Here is a 16219-nt window from a genome sequence, read left to right as displayed (position 1 = left end):
ATCTGTTTGCCAGCATGCTTCTTCCTTCTCATAGGGATGTTACAATATGCAAATGAGAGGTTTATTTAGTGTGTGGATAAAAGAGCTTTTTTTTAAGTCCTCATTCCTTCTAACATCTTAACAGCTGTGCAGTTTCTTACAAAATATGTTTTATCGTTTCAAGAAATGCTGTTAACCTCGCAGTTTTAAAACTGAATGAACAAGGCCTCTTGGACAAATTGAAAAACAAATGGTGGTACGACAAAGGAGAATGTGGCAGCGGGGGAGGTGACTCCAAGGTTAGCCTCAATGTCACCAAAGTGGGTAAACAGTATGTAGAGTAATTGGTGCATCTGCTGGGGCTCTGTCCTTCCTGCTGTGAAATTCTTGACCATGTCCTGTGGCAGTGCTAATAAGGGGTGGGATGGGGAATAAACATCCAGATGCGTGCAATTACTGTCAAAGCAAAAATATTTGCAGCCTTGTAAGATTTTTCAAGCCCAGTTGATTAGCCGGGGAGTCCAAATTGTGCTTTCTCTCATCATACTTGCAATCTCTCACATCTTACTTTTAAAAAGACACAGAGATCCAACTCAAAGATAGGGACCAAGCCACTTGGTGAACATGCAGGGGAAGACACCAGCTCAGCAAGCAATAGCATAAGATGTTTGTGTGTGTATCTTACCTTACATCCTACCTTCCCTCCTCCCCAACTGAATGGCTTAGATTGCCTGGCTGTTGCTAACTGGTTTTACTGGAGTTGGAGGATGGTGGACCAGACACCTCACCCCCAATTTACTAAAGCAGTGGTTCTATTTTCCCCACGGACCACATGAAAATTGCTGATGGTCTTGGTGGACTACTTAATAATTTTTCTGCCCAATGCAGCAATTGTAATGTGCTGTGCTAGAAGCTGGATGATTTTTACTTGCATTTTTACTGCTGCTCTTATTTCTTATGTTGTATTTTTGTTGTATTATTACAAGTGCATTCCACAGAATTCAGCTTGTAGTATGAAGGACCAATAAAAACATAATAAAAAATCAATATGAACATGTAATATGGGCATGCCATGGACCACCTAAATTAAGCTCACAGACCACAGTTTGGGTGCCCTGCACTAAAGAAAACTGCCAGTGCCACAATCACCGTTCTCTCCACATAACTCTCTTGGCTCTTGCGTGGCAAGTAGCAGGGCCAGCTGATACCCTTCAGGGCCCAGGTTTTGCCTGGAGAGCATTGTGTGGATGATTTCCCTTCAGGGCACCTCTACACAAAACTAGCTTGAAAGTGGGTTTTATTGTTGCGGCTTCTGTGAAAGAAAACTGGGATCTGTAGTTTTGTGTGGGTGGGGTCCGAGGTATGGTCCACTTTAGCAGCTCAAAGAGCCATTCAGTTCCCATACTGAGTATAAAAGGAAACTCATCAAGGCTATACTATTGCAGATCCTTTATCTTATCTGTAGTTACCTGTCACACTTATATCCTGCCCTTCCTCCAAAGAACCCCATGGGTTTATTCCATTTCATCTTTACAAAAACCCTGTGGAGAGCTGAGAGAAGCCCAATATCACCCAGTAAGCTGCATGGTTCAGTGGGAATTTGATTTCTAGACCTGGGGACACTCAGTGTATTGTGTTTAAAACACAACTTTTTAATTTCATTATAAAGGATTGTATTCAACTACGTCCCATTCAGAGTAGACCCACTGAAATGAGTGAACTTTATTTATTTATTAGATTTATATCCCGCCCTTTCTCCCAGTAGGTTAACTTAAGTTAGTCATTTCTATTGACTTCATTGGGTCTACTCTGAGTAGGACTAGCATTTAATACCACCTCAAATTTGTAGACGATCCTTCATCACTGAGTGATCTTAACCATAATATAACCATCATTCATAATAAAACAAAATTAAATGAGTCAAAATTAAATCATAACAGCAATAAAAAACTGAGTAGTGTAAAATCACTTTGAGGTATCAATCTGTACTGACTTCCTCCAAATGCCTGGGAGAATAAATAACACTTTACTTGACAACAGCACCATCAAGGTTATCACCTTCCATAGCTCCAGGGAGAGGGAGCTTTGGCTTAATGTTACATATCCCATCTACTGCAAAATGCAGTGGTATGGACTGGAGGCCCATCCATACTGATGCACATTGTAAGCCTAAGCATGTTTACTCAGAAACGTATCTTACTCCGCTCAATGGAACTTACTCCCCAATAAGTGTGCTTTAGTTTGTTGACTAAATCAACCAATTGATGCTTAGCTTTAATGCCAGACTAGGTTGTTTTCAGGGCAAAAGATAGGCAAACTGGTGCTTCCTTGTCTCAACGCTAAAGACAAAAAGAAAGGGAAACCATTTCCTAATATTTGGTTGCCTTTCATCGGGCAGCCACTGAACGTTTGTTAAGGACTGTGCAAGCCAATAGTTTTGGGTTTACAGTAATTGCACACAACTTGTTTCAAACTTTCCCCAGCAGTATGTGCCCGTTACCAGAAGCGATGGAGCAGGTCCCAGTTGTATGTCTGTCTCTAACCCTGGCCCTACTGTACATGACATAGCAGCCACTGTGGCCTTTGCTCCGTCACTTTGCAATGCGATTCTATGTAGATTAACTTGAATAACATAAAATAACATATATAATGTTATTTATGTTATTTTCCACGTGAAGAACTCCTGTAAACCTTGCCGTTTTGAAACTCAGTGAGGCAGGCGTCTTAGACAAGCTGAAAAACAAATGGTGGTACGATAAAGGTGAATGTGGACCCAAGGACTCAGGAAGTAAGGTCAGTCGCTGCAGTTCGGGACCTACTATTGTGTTCAGGAGGGAGCTAATGATCACATAGGAATGGAAATAAATAAGCGAATGAACAGCCACCATACAGAAGTTGCTCATTATTTTCCTCCCAACCTCAAGGGGGCAAAATTATGTATTCACTGGGATTTATAAATCCTGCACAAGTAATGCAACACAATCAAAGCATCCCTCTCTGTATTAAAGCACTTCAACAACAGTGTCATCCCAGGCATATCTCTGAGTGCTTCAAAAAAGATGCTCAGGTTCATACAAGAGCATGGCAGTGCCCGAGTTGTGAAGCATCCACTGAACATGCCTTTTTACATTCCCTCTTCTTATGGACTTGCAACACTTTAGGATGGCGCTGTTGATCCATCTCAGAAATGACAGTGAGATCTGAAGATGAGATATTGCATTGTAGTATATTTAATATATTACAACTCTGATCGTGTCCAGTGGGCCTTCCCCACCACCACTTAGCAATGGCATCCTGTCCCAACACAGTAGGATTTCCATCAAGGGCAGTTGGCAATACTTCCATGTAAGCCTGACTGGCACTACTCATTTTAAAAAGGAAACCTTCCCTTCTCCTCTCTTGACAACCTTTTGCAAATCTAAGCAGTTTGGGGGCAAATTAAAATGTCACTCAAATTAAATTAAAAATTAAAATAAAATGTCACATGAACACCATGAAAAGATGCTCCTCCTGCATAGTGTTACCCTATCAGCTGTGTAATCTTGCACTTGCCCAGACATTAGTTAAAATATTGAATGATGCATCTTTACATTGAACTATTGCAACAACCAAACTTGGTGGTTATTACGGTGGACAATTTTCATATAGCTTAGAATAAAAAATCCACTATTGCCCTCAACCCATTTTTTTAAGAAATGCTTATTACTAAAGGCAAGCTTGGATAAATTACTTAATTAAGGAGTAGAGCAATATGTGGTATAATGTCAAATCCTGAAAAAAGTTCTTCATCTAAGAGTTATGATGGAAAATTAAACAAATCTTTTTGAAATCCTGAAATGTCAAGTGTGCAGTTTTGTGTTTTTGCCATCCATTTCAAAATAAACAGTAAATTGTGGCAACATGAACTCATGGGATAGAAAAAATCTACCGATTTAAAATATTCAACACTAAGATTAATTTTTTAAATTAAAAACATAATAAACTTTTTAATTACAAAACTAATAATTTATTATATCAGTAATGTACTCCCTTCATGGGAAGGAGCTGTAGCTCAGTGGGAGAGTATCTGCTTTGCATGCAGAAGATCCCAGTTTCAATCCCTGGCATCTCCAGGTAGGACCTCTGTCTGAAATCCTGGAGAGCTGCTGCTAGTCAGTGTAGACAGTACTGAACTAGGTGGACCAACGGTCTGACGCAGTACAAGGCAGCTCCCTATGATATAAATAATAACTAATTTCAAAAGAGCATAATAATACAGGGAAAACTAGGCAAGCTGAAGTTCCCTGTGCTGTACTCAGTGGTCCCAGTCTAGAGAATGCTGTAATGCAAGCCCACACACAAGTGTCTGTGCCACAGGGCTGTTCTCTGAATTTTCTAGTCTCCAGGACCCACCCCCACTTCACTCTACCACTCCACTGCAAGTGTTTTCTAAACCAAGCAGTGTAGGAGAAGGGGAGAGGGCTGCAGTTCAGGGGAAATACTCATTAGTCTCCCTGCTCACATTCTAGATGAGGCTCAGTAGGTATGAAAGGAATTGCATTCGCATTCCAATTTTAAAAAATGGTTTAAATGTAATAGACATTAAAACTTTTGTTTAACTAGTGATTGGAAGACTGGTCAAGTATTTTGTGTGTTTATTTTCAAATAAATATATCAGTGCACATTTAGCTTTAAAAGGAGCCACATCATAGATCACTTAAGCTACTTAATGATCCTCTAACAATGCCATATTCAGGCCACCATTAAATGTCAGTAGAGAGAAGACAGATAGACTTTATTGATGCTGCAGTTAATTGCGGTAGACTATTTCACAGCCATTCATTACCAAGGGACTAATTACATCCTAAAGTATTGGTTAAGCACATGTAATCTTTTGCAGTGTTTTGTTTTTAAAAACTATATGTTATTTGTTTATATGTATATTTGTTTTACAAACCAGGACAGGCCAATTATCTCAAAGATGTTTGTCAGTGGCTGTCTCCCCCCTGCCCACATTTATTTCTGTGAAACCATTGCTTATATGAAAGTTCTTTTTTTGTATTGTACTGTTTGTTTGCTCACCAGCCATCTTGCTTCTGTGATTTAACCCCATCCCTTCTGTTTCCCCAGGACAAGACGAGCGCCCTGAGTCTCAGCAACGTTGCGGGCGTCTTCTACATTCTGGTTGGCGGCCTGGGCTTGGCTATGCTGGTGGCTTTGATAGAATTCTGTTACAAATCCAGGGCAGAGGCGAAGAGAATGAAGGTGGCAAAGAGTGCACAGACTTTTAATCCAACTTCCTCGCAGAATACCCAGAATTTAGCAACTTATAGAGAAGGTTACAACGTATATGGAACCGAAAGTGTTAAAATTTAGGGGTAGGACTTAGGGCCTACTACAGTCAGTGGCTGATGCATCATCTTGTCATGCGGTGTTGTGACCTGTCTGTCCAGTGGTGGTAACTGCTTGCTTCTCAAGAGAGCTTCCTCTTTTCGAAAAACTGGTTCAGTTAATTTTGGCTGCAGATGTTTAGTATACTTACTTATATGTTGCTAAAGACATCTGCATTGCAAGATTTTTTGTTCTTTTTATATAAAAATGCATCAAGATATAGATAGATATAGAAATATATTTGATACTATGGGTTTTTATAACAAAATCTTCAGGGACATTTACAGCTATGTGAAATTTTTAGATTTCATTGTGAAAATTTAAGTTTCTGGATGAAGAGTCAGTCCAAGTAAGATTGTTAGATAGATCTACTTGGGCAAGAGAGGATGGAGTTTCAAAATCTATTGTGCTTTAGATTTTATATACAAATCAGAATCAAGACTCAGAATTGGTGCACTTGAACTTCCTTCTCTTCTTGGAAGCTTCCTCTGCATAGTCTGTGTAGTTAGTTAGGGCACAATCATTTACATACTTATTCGGGAATAAGTTCCACTGGAATAAGGTAAAGGTGTCCCCGCACTTATAGTCCGAGTCGTTTCCGACTCTTAGGGTGACGTCTTGTGACGTTTACTAGGCAGACCGTATATATGGGATGGGATTTCCAGTTCCTTCCCCAGCCTTTCTTTACCCCCCAGCGTATGCCGGGTACTCATTTTACCGACCATGGATGGATGGAAGGCTGAGTGGCCCTTGACCCCTTTTACTGGAGATTCGACTTCCTCCTTCCGTTGGAATAGAACTCCGGCCATGAGCAGAGCTTAGGCTGCATTACCGCCGCTTACCACTCTGCGCCACTGGAATAAGTGTGTAATAAATTCGAGGAATTGTCTGCCTCAGGTTGTAGTGGTGGCCTCTACCTTAGATGGCTTTAAGAGAGGATTAGGCAAATTAATAAAGGATAAGCCTATCAATGGCTCCTAATCAAGATGGCTGTATGCAAACTCCAGGATCAGAGGCAGCATGCCTCTGAAGACCAGCTGCTGGAGAGCCTCCCAAGAAGCATCTGACTAGTTAGAGTGGGAAATAGCATGCTGGACTAAATGAACCATTGCTCTGGTCCAGATGGACCACTGCTTTGATCCAGCAGGACTTTTTATCCTTGTTTTTTTAAAAAAATCTCCTTAATAGATGCGGCTTACATCAGTAACTTGCATAGGATTGTGCTGTTAGTTCTATTGCAGCTATAGGCACACTTTCCCCCAGGGAGCTCAGACTGACCGTGCCTCACTGTGTGCAGTTTTGAATGCCACTGCAAAACTCTTCAACACAGGTTAGGTGGCAAGCAAAATTGCAAGTTTCACTCATGGAAAAAATGTCCTGTTCTCTGCAAGCAGAGAGCTCCTCGGGGATGAAGGAAAGAAAGCAGCTGCCCGGAGGAATGCACTGATTGTCTTCTCTCCTGTCCACCTTCATTTAGGTGTCATATCATTGAGCCGCTGTGGAACCCTTTAGGATAGGGAGAACTGCAGTGAGGTACAAAGGCTGCAATCCTACACTCATATTTCCCTGACTTCCATTGAAGTCAGTAGGGCTTACTTCTGAGTAGACATGTCTGGAGTTGAGTTGTAAATTAATTGAAGCATTCAAGTTGGAGAGATAGAGGATATTTGGTTTGTTGTTATTTTTTCGTAATGTTGACATTGGCATAATAGAGCCTATGTCACTAGTGGAATTCACACTGATCTTACTATTGGGCACAGGTTTTACAGCAGGGGTGGGGAACCATTTTCAGCCTGAGGGCCATACTCCCATCTGGGCAACCTTGCAGGGCTGCATGCCTGGTTGCATGCCATTGGTGGGTGGGGGAGAGGCAAAAGTGGACAAAGCAGTGAGTGTGAAACTTATCTTTTATATGGATTCTACATCCACACATCCACCTCTCTATACAATCTAGGGATGGAAGGATCCGTCTGTTTCAGTTCTCTCAGTTTCTCATTCTTCCAATCTTAATTTCCCCCCACATTTCTGCAGCAATTTGCGCTTTAAAAAAAAAAACCATGAAAATTCTTCAGGATTTTAGTGTGAATTTCTCCTAATAAGCACATTTGTGTGTTCCATTTTGACTAATGTATACATTTTTGCAAGCAATTTCTCATAGTAATTACAATTTTTGTATGTTATTTTTACTAATATATTAATTTATATTCACATTTCCCCCTAATATATGCATTTTTATAAATGTTGGTTGGTTGGAGAACTACAATACAAAATTCAGGTAGGTGCAAATTTTTAAGGATGGTTGTGGTTTGGTTCTCATATTGTTTCAGAAAGTGCCAGTTTGATAAGATTTGGCTTTAAATGCAGACTGAATCAAATCCCACCCCCCATCCCTAATCTAGGCAAGCAAAAAGTATTGTCAGAGTTCAATGGCACATTCTGTACAGGTAAAAACATACAAGGAGTGTGAAGCAGGGCTGGTGAGAGTTGTGGCTTGGGAGAGGCTATCGCTTGGGGAAGAGTCCTGAGGACCAGACAGAGAGACCTAGAGGGTGGTAATTTGCCCCCAGGCCTGTGTTTCCCTGTCCCTATTTTAAAGACTTTTGTAGTGCTATTAAAAAAAAAACCTTGCACAATCTGTTGTACTCGAGGCAGTCATGAGACAAAAGAAATGAGTCTGAGTAACATCACAGTCAATGTATCCTCACAAACCAGCTTTGACTCTCCTAAAAATGATTATCTGCCTCCAGCCTTCATCTTCTGCTCAGTTCCAGCCAAACATCACAATTTATTTTGGGGCTGATGCTCTTTTTAGGGAACCCAGTGAAGCATTGTGCAATTTGAAAGGTGTGCCATGAGATAACCAGCGGATTCTGAAGCAGCACCATTATTGGATCTCATACTGTCTGACTATTTTGGGCCATCCCTGGTTCCAATGTTTATTATACAGCCACAAAAGTGGCTGTATACTCTAGCCAGTATGGATTCCACCATGCTAAATTGAAAATACCCCCCATGCCATTCTGATGCTTCCCATAAGCTCATTTCAAAACATAACCTTACAAAACTTAGTCCTGAACTCAGAAACACTTGCTTAACAGCTCTCTAAGTTTTCATAGCGATACACAAAACAGAGAGAATCAAGAGTTCAGAGTCTAAAATGAGGGAGGGGAATCCAGACCCCTGGTTGGACTTCTTTGTACGTCGCCTAGAGTGGCTTCGGCCAGATAGGCGACACAAAAATTAAATTTATTATTTATTATTTATTCTTTCTGTCAGTGGTCTCATAATTTGTTGAAATTAATTAAAAATTAGCCATGTTCACAGAGTACCTGTAATCCTATTACCGACCTTGCCCCATACTCTGACCTTCACCCTCTGCACTTTAAATGTTGAAAAAATGCACGGCTAATTTTAATTAATTTAAGAAATTTAACATTGGACTCAATCTGGGGCATGCTCAGTAAGAACCAACAGTCAGTGTACTAAAAGCCAGACTCACTGCTGTTTAGTTTGGCTAATCGGGGCCACACCCAAGCCAGACATTTATTCCACTTTAAACAGCCATGGTTTCTCCCTAATAATTCAGGGAAATGTAGTTTGTGAAGGGTGCTGAGAGTTGTTAGGAGACTCCTATTCTCCTGACAGAGCTCCACTGGCCAGAGTAGTTTAACAGTCAGCCCCTCTCCTCAGGATTGTAGCTCTGTGAGGGGAACAGGGCGTCTCCTAGCAACTCTCAGCAGCCTTCATAAACTGCACTTCCCAGGATCCTTTGGGGGAGGCCAGGATTGTTTAAAGTGGAATAAAGGTCTGGTGTCGATGTGGAGGGGCAGTTTGGGTTTAAATTTGGGTGGGAGACTGCATGTGTCTGCTGTAGAATAAAAAGGTGGGGGAAATGCTGAAAAGCAATAATACTGTTCACAATGTTTTCCTTTGGAAAGGAAAGGGGCTTTCCCTCTGCCCAGTGCCAACCCCCCAATCTTCTCCCCTCCTCTCTCCCCCCTAGTCTTCCTCCCCTCCTCCCCCAAGTTAGTTTTACCTATTATGATTGCACAGGAATAAATCCCATTGAACTCATTAAGCAAGCAAATGATCAAACCCGCCCTCCTTCTCCCTCCTGCCCTTTCCCTCCCACTTCTGCCCCTCACCTCTCCCCCTCCTCTTTCCTCACTCCAGCCGTCCCTCTTCTTTTCCTTCCCCATGGTCAGATTCACCAATCCTAAGTATGACTGCATGGGATTAAATTCCATTGAACTCAATAAGCATGTAAATGATCAAACCTGCCTCTCCTCTCCCCCATCCTTCCCCTCTTCTCCCTCCCCTCCCCACTCTAGCCCTCCCTCCCTTCTCCTGCTCCCCCATGGTCATTTTCACCTATCCTAAGTATGATTGCACAGGAGTAAATCCCGTTGAACTCAATAAATATGCAAATGATCACACCTGCCTTTCACCTCCCCCTCTGCTCTCCCCTCCTCCTCCTCCTCAACCTCCCCACTCCAGCCCTCCCTCCCTCCTCTTCCCTTGTGGTCAGTTTCACCTATTCCAAGAATGATTGCAGGGGAGTAAATCCCATTGAACTCAATAAGCATGCAAATAATCTATTCTCAGCAAACTTGCACAGGATCCTATTTCTTACCTCCCAGATTAAAAAGCAGAGAAATTCATTAACAGGCAAAAAAAACTTGCAGTTTAAGACCTATAAGTACCTATAGCCACAGACATTTCTATCAAACTTTAAAAAGCAGGGAAATTGGGCAGCTATAGGGAATGCATCAGGGGAGCAGGAGACCTGGCCTCCTCTCTGAGATATTGTACTGCCCTACAAATCTGTAAAAATGCGAACACAATTTGGGTTGGTCTTTCACAGTGCAATCCACTTCCTGTGTAGTTTGGAAGAATTTGATAACGTGCCTCTGAGCATATGGTGAGTGGTGGTACCACCTGCCATCTCCAAAGGTAGAGAATTACCTTTTTTATATGTTTGTTGTTGTTGTTCTTACTTTGCTTCTTTCCTGTGTTACTATTGTTTCTACAGCGAATCTAACTTAGAAAATTATATTTCTCTCATTATCCATCCTAGAAGTCTGTGTCAAATTTATGTTTAGCCTTGTTATTGGTTAATGTCATTTGATGGTGAAGACAGCCTTTTGTTTCAATCTGAAGATTAAATTCTCTTTCTATTTTGGGTGCATTAACAGTTGAATCTGAAACTGCAGTTTGATGTAAAATTAGACTGATTACAATCTTGTTACTTAAGCAATAACTCTAGCTGTTGGAAAAAACAAACTTGGCCTGCCCAAGATGCATGTATTCAGCCGGCTATGCTTAAACCACTCCACTTAAGGAAGGAGGGGCATGGTCAATTAAAAACATAGAGCACACCTAGAAATTTGCTAGATTTTCTTTCACCTCCCACTGTTTTATCTTGTGCAAACTGAGACACTCCTTATGTCTACTGGAGATTCTGCAGAATAGTCAGTGCCATTATTCCACAATTTTTTTGAGCTTTTTTAGTGTAAATTATGCAAAGTGTTGCTGTACACATATCCACAGAAACAGAAGCAAAAGAAAATAATTTACTATAGGAAACTTCACTAAAATTGCAAAGTGAATACAACATATTTAAAGTGAATATCTGAACGATCTCAACTGCCTTAGGCTAGGCTCAAGGATCAATGCCTTTCCAGTGGGATATTTGACTTTGAACCACAGATACTTCCTCCCATAACATATTACAAACTGCTTTCAAAGCTCCTCTTACTTTTAAAAACTTTTTGCCATGTAGCATTTGTTTGTGTGGGTGGGTGGGTGGGTGGGAGGGAGGGAAGAGGGTACTTTCAAAGAAATACAAATTCAAAACATAATTAGGCAATTGATCAGATCTTTGGAGGAACCTGAGTTGTATATGCCCTACAGAACAAGCTGAGGTCACATCACAGAGTAGTTGGGGAAAGAGGCAGAAACCAAAATGTACTAGATTATTTTTTTTTTACTTGGAAAAATTGCCCAGCATTCCTTGGGAATTCTACAAAAACAATGATAATCATCATCAGTGCAGTTTTGAATCAGTGGCTAAAATGTGTTTTGAAAGGTTCAAAGATTCAAAATGATGCTCAATTGTGTTCAAGCATAGACAAAAACCTGCTCCTTGATCTCAGGAACCATCATCTTAAATTTGATTAGTGCAGTTTTGAAAGGCCCAGTCCACCCTCTGTCTGCCACTCCACAAGGAAGGTCTGATGGCTTCCTCCCGTTTGTTGGCTTCCCACAATGATGGACCCCTATTGAAAACAGGATATTGGCCTAGATAGACCCAGAGCTTGATACATCAGAGTTCTTCCATTCTTAGCTTCACCTTGTGCCTTGCCCTGCCATTTCTAAATATGACCAGGTTTTCATGTTGCTGCTCCTTCCATATAGTTCAGTACAGTACAGAACAACTTACTCCAGGCTCTGATGTCATTAAACTGGGCATTCCCTTGCCACTAGCAGCAGCCAGTTATGTGGAGTGTTGGGTGGGGACTTTTTGCTGGGTTTTTACCTCCTTAGAAAATCTACTTTCTCTGTGGCTAGCCTATGCTCCTTTCTTTGCCATTAACCAGCCTGGCCCCATGCCTACGACAAGACCGAGATCTGCCAACAATATTTGTCTTTGTTCTGTGTTAGATACATACTTAGGGAGGTTTAAAACATTTCTTTCTTACCCTGGAAAGGCTAACATGATGACAGAATCTGAGAGTTCTTAAAAATCTTCTTGAACTATACCTCTTCAGAATGCATGGAGGGGGGATCACTGCACATAGAAAAGTAGCATGTCAAGGAGAAAAGATAAGATGGTTTTCCATGTGTAAAGAGGGTTGTTGTTTTTTAAGAAAAGACAGTCGCTCAGTCATGCAGTCTCCCACATGCTGTCTGAAATGGTAGAATCCGGAAGACATTTTACCCACTAATAAGGTGATAGGAGCTCTCTCCACGTGCAGTGCATGATTTTCTAGAAATCCATGCAAGGGGTTGCCCAAACCGCCTTCCCTCCAGTTGCTGTTTCCTCATTGGCCTCTGTGCTGAGAACAAAGCTGCATGATGCTGGAAGGCCAGAAAAAAGGCCTGTTGTGTAATTCTTGGTCGCTTAAGGGGTGAGTGTGTGAGAGGGGAGGGGCAGGCTGTAGGATCCATGGAGATTACTGTAGCACCAGCTTCCAACCCTGGGCACTTCCATACTGTCACTATTTGGGGTAGGCTTCAATCACATACTGGCAAATTCAGGTTGCACAATTATAATTCATTTAGAGTTGCTGTGCAAGATCCCTGCTTCCCCCCCCAAAAAAAAAATCAGTCTTTTTGCGATAAGGAGAGTGACAGAATGCACTGGAAAGTGTGCTTGATGCAATGTTGTCTGACCTCCCCACAAACAAATCAGAATGAATGCTCAAAAAATAGCCGATGTTGCTTTACCTCCCCACAAACTTTGTGCAAACAAATCAGAATGAATGCTCAACAAATAGGTTTTCTGGTTGCATCCCATGAATCCTATAACCTCTCTAATTAACAAAACAAAACAAAAGCATGTTCATTTTTAATTAGGCTTACATTTAGAATTGAGCTGTTCAGTAATAAATAAGGCATCAACTGTTGGGTGCTTCTGTCCTTTAGGAAAAAATGTCTGTCTGTTTCCTCAGGCTTTCTGACTAGCAGCACTCCATCCTTCTGCCCTGTTACTTGTGATTTGGCTTTTAAATTGTTTTAATCTGTATGTTTTAGTTTTGTATCCTGCTTTGAGCTTTCTATTAATGTAAGTAGTGGTTAAGGTGTTGGACTACGACCTGGGAGACCAGGGTTCGAATCCCCACATAGCCATGAAGTTCACTGGGTGACCCTGGGCCAGTCACTGCCTCTCAGCCTCATGAAAACCCTATAGGGTCACCATAAGTCGGAATCGACTTGAAGGCAGTACATTTACATTTAAGTGGGATAGAAATCCCATAAAAAAAATAAGTGGTATAATTAATAAGGCTGTACCCAGGTCTCAAGCAAGAAAAGGATACTGAAGCCTAAAGATAGTGGTGCCTATTAGAACTGGTGGGGTGGAAAGCAGCGTTGATGGGCAGAGCCAATGAGAGATGGAGGCAGGTCATTACAGTGATGTCCCCATACTCTTCCTTGGTGAGTTCTACAAAGGTAGCATTGACACTAGGAGGAAGCTGACAGACCGTGCATGCCCAGAACTGGTTGGAGGAAAGAAGCTGGGCAGGTGAGGGCTGGCTGAGGTCTGTGGGGCAGTGCCTAATGAGCCAGCCTCCACAGCTGCAGCCAAGTCCAGAAGTTTTTCCACCCTCAAAAGCAGAAGGTGTTGACTGCATTCCACTTTCTGTCTAGTGCTCCTTGTCACACTGCTTCTTTTCTAAAGGTGGATTCAGATGGTTTCCCCGCAAAAGCATAGCATTTTGCCCAAATGCTTGGTGTGCAAAGTCAAGGTTAATTCACTCATTTGAGGTCACCACCCAGTACACAAAAGGCCCCTTAACTGATGTCTTGAGACAATCTCAGTTATAGCAGAGAGGTGGGATTGTCTGAATCCACCATTCATGTCCTGCTTTTTGCCTATAGAAATACAGGTGTACGTATGTTGTTCTTGTCCCTCTGCATGCAATATGTGGCCAAGATTACTACCATGATTTTAGCAAATGTGTTCATTTTATTGGAGAGTTTGGGCTTGGGCCCCCAAAAATGTAGTTGTCCTGATGTCCCATTTGAAATCAATTGGGCTTTTAAAAAAAGTAAAGGGATGCTTCTTTCTAAAAGAAAGCCCACCAGGGAGTTTACATTCTGAAAGCAGTCCTCACCTCCTATAAGATTCCAGCCTTTCAGCACAATCCTATGCATGTTTGCTCAGAAGTAAGTCCCACTGAGTTCAAGGGGAGGTACTCCCAAGTATGCACCATAGGACAGCATCCCAAGCCTGCCAAAGGCAACTCAAAACGTTTTTATATAAACAGGCCTTTGAGACAGATTTTAAATTATTTACATTATGACCATATAACCTTTTAACAATTTTTATTAATATTCTAATAAAAACTTGCAAAAAAGTTAAGTATTTGTAACTTCTTGTAATTTTAATTGAAAAAAGTAAGGATAAACTAGGAAAAGAAAGAGGCTTAACGTTGACTGGATTTTCCTTAAATATACAGAAAATGGGTATCTTTTTTAAAAATGCAGTAAACTAGATGATATCAGATTAACAGGCTTCAGGTTTACCGGCTAATTTGTGAGCAAATCTTGAGGCTCATAGCCTTACTGCTAAGTATGCTTACTTACCCCTCACATACACCTGTAAATTGATAGAAAAACAAGAAAGAAGGGGTTGATTCCTAAGGAAACTGGGCAACAGAGTGACATTTGACACTTGTCCACAGAGGTTTGACTTTTACTAAATTTTAACAACCAAATCTCCAGTTTGATCTCTTTGAGAGCATTGATAAAAAGAGTGTAAAATGCAGTTATATCTATATTCTATAAAGTTAACACAATAATGCAGATGTCTACATATAAATATTTTTGGTGTTTGCTGTGTGCTGTTTTTATTGGGGAACACTCCCTTTCTGTTTTCTTCCTTTTTCTCCCTTTACCTTTCTGTCTCTTTTCCTGCCTCCTAGCTGACCTTTTCTGAAGCCATACGAAACAAAGCCAGATTATCCATCACAGGGAGCATGGGAGAAAACGGCCGCATATTGACTCCCGACTGCCCAAAGGCCGTACACACTGGAACTGCAATTAGACAAAGTTCGGGATTGGCGGTTATTGCATCAGACCTACCATAAAAACCAAAAACAAATCCGAGTGCCTTAATTAAACTGTGTCAGTGACTGATGGGAATACAGCATGGACTGTAACACGACACGGGAAATGTCATTGATGAACTTAGAAACGGGCTGAGTGCGGGAAGGGCATCCAAACATGCCAGACATCATCAGCAACAAATCTGTGCATGGTCTCAGCTCGGAAACCCAAACTCAGATTTTATATCAGGAAAAAAAATCATAATTTAGTTTTGTTGGTGGGAGGAGGGATCAAGACAGGAATATTAACAGCAACAAATTTCACTTGAGTGGACTTTTATAAAAACTAATAAGACTTGCCAATTTAGCGCATTAAAACTGTGAAGAATACACTCGAGAAGGCTATCTTTGGGTCTTTGTCTCGGCAAAGCGGGGAACCAATTGCTATAGAAGTCAGTGAACGTGCTTACCTGTGTCTCTCCCAACGATCAACATTATACAGTGGGAAGAATGTTCACCTGTGGAAACAAGTCACTAAACTGTGATAAGAAAATAAATATGTAAATCCTGTGAAAAAAATTTAATTTTTCTTTGGGGGAAAAAAGAGGAATATTGAAACATGCTTGCTTTTTAACGGATGTAAATTCAGTAGAAGACAACACAATTCTTTTTTCTAACCATCTTAGGGAACAATTCATTGCAATAATTGATATAAAATGCCATCACTGTAATAAAATTCAAAGACTTTTTTTTTATAAACATTGTTGGTCATCCTCATTCTGTTCCATCATTCAGTGTTCCATGGATTTGCATCTGTCTAACTACAAGAAACCAACAAATATGTTTAGAGAACACCATCAGTCTGCAGTGTAGAATCAAAAGAGACTACGGGTCACTCATGTTACCAATATTATTTATAATCTTGTTCTGTGTAAGAAACTGTGGTTTTTGTACCCACCAAAAAGAGAATAAAACAACAACCATTCTTTTAATACCTACTGACCTGAAGTGGTTTTCTGCCTATCAGGAATGCTGTTCACAACAGGTCAATAGAACTGAAGTCAAATTGTATTTGAAATGAACTTGCATTCTGATGCCAT

General features: G+C 41.0%; 1 protein-coding gene across 4 annotated transcripts in view; it reads left to right on the top strand.

Moving 5' to 3' along the window:
* The window catches only part of GRIA4 (glutamate ionotropic receptor AMPA type subunit 4), a 380787-nt gene extending 364772 nt beyond the window's left edge, over positions 1 to 16015 (top strand). For 3 of the 4 annotated variants that reach the window (XM_061628712.1, XM_061628714.1, XM_061628716.1), the window contains 3 exons: positions 2658 to 2772; positions 5089 to 5223; positions 14997 to 16015. In XM_061628712.1, coding sequence (XP_061484696.1) covers positions 2658 to 2772; positions 5089 to 5223; positions 14997 to 15161 — 415 coding nt within the window. In that variant the 3' untranslated portion in view covers positions 15162 to 16015. Of the gene's footprint in view, positions 1 to 163; positions 279 to 2657; positions 2773 to 5088; positions 5224 to 14996 lie in introns of all 4 variants that reach the window. The other variant, XM_061628711.1, reaches the window with a different exon arrangement.
* The last annotated feature ends 204 nt before the right edge of the window (positions 16016 to 16219 follow it).

Source organism: Rhineura floridana, chromosome 5 (genome assembly GCF_030035675.1).
Source record: "Rhineura floridana isolate rRhiFlo1 chromosome 5, rRhiFlo1.hap2, whole genome shotgun sequence".
Classification (NCBI taxonomy): domain Eukaryota; kingdom Metazoa; phylum Chordata; class Lepidosauria; order Squamata; family Rhineuridae; genus Rhineura; species Rhineura floridana.
This window is presented reverse-complemented; position numbering and strand designations above follow the sequence as displayed.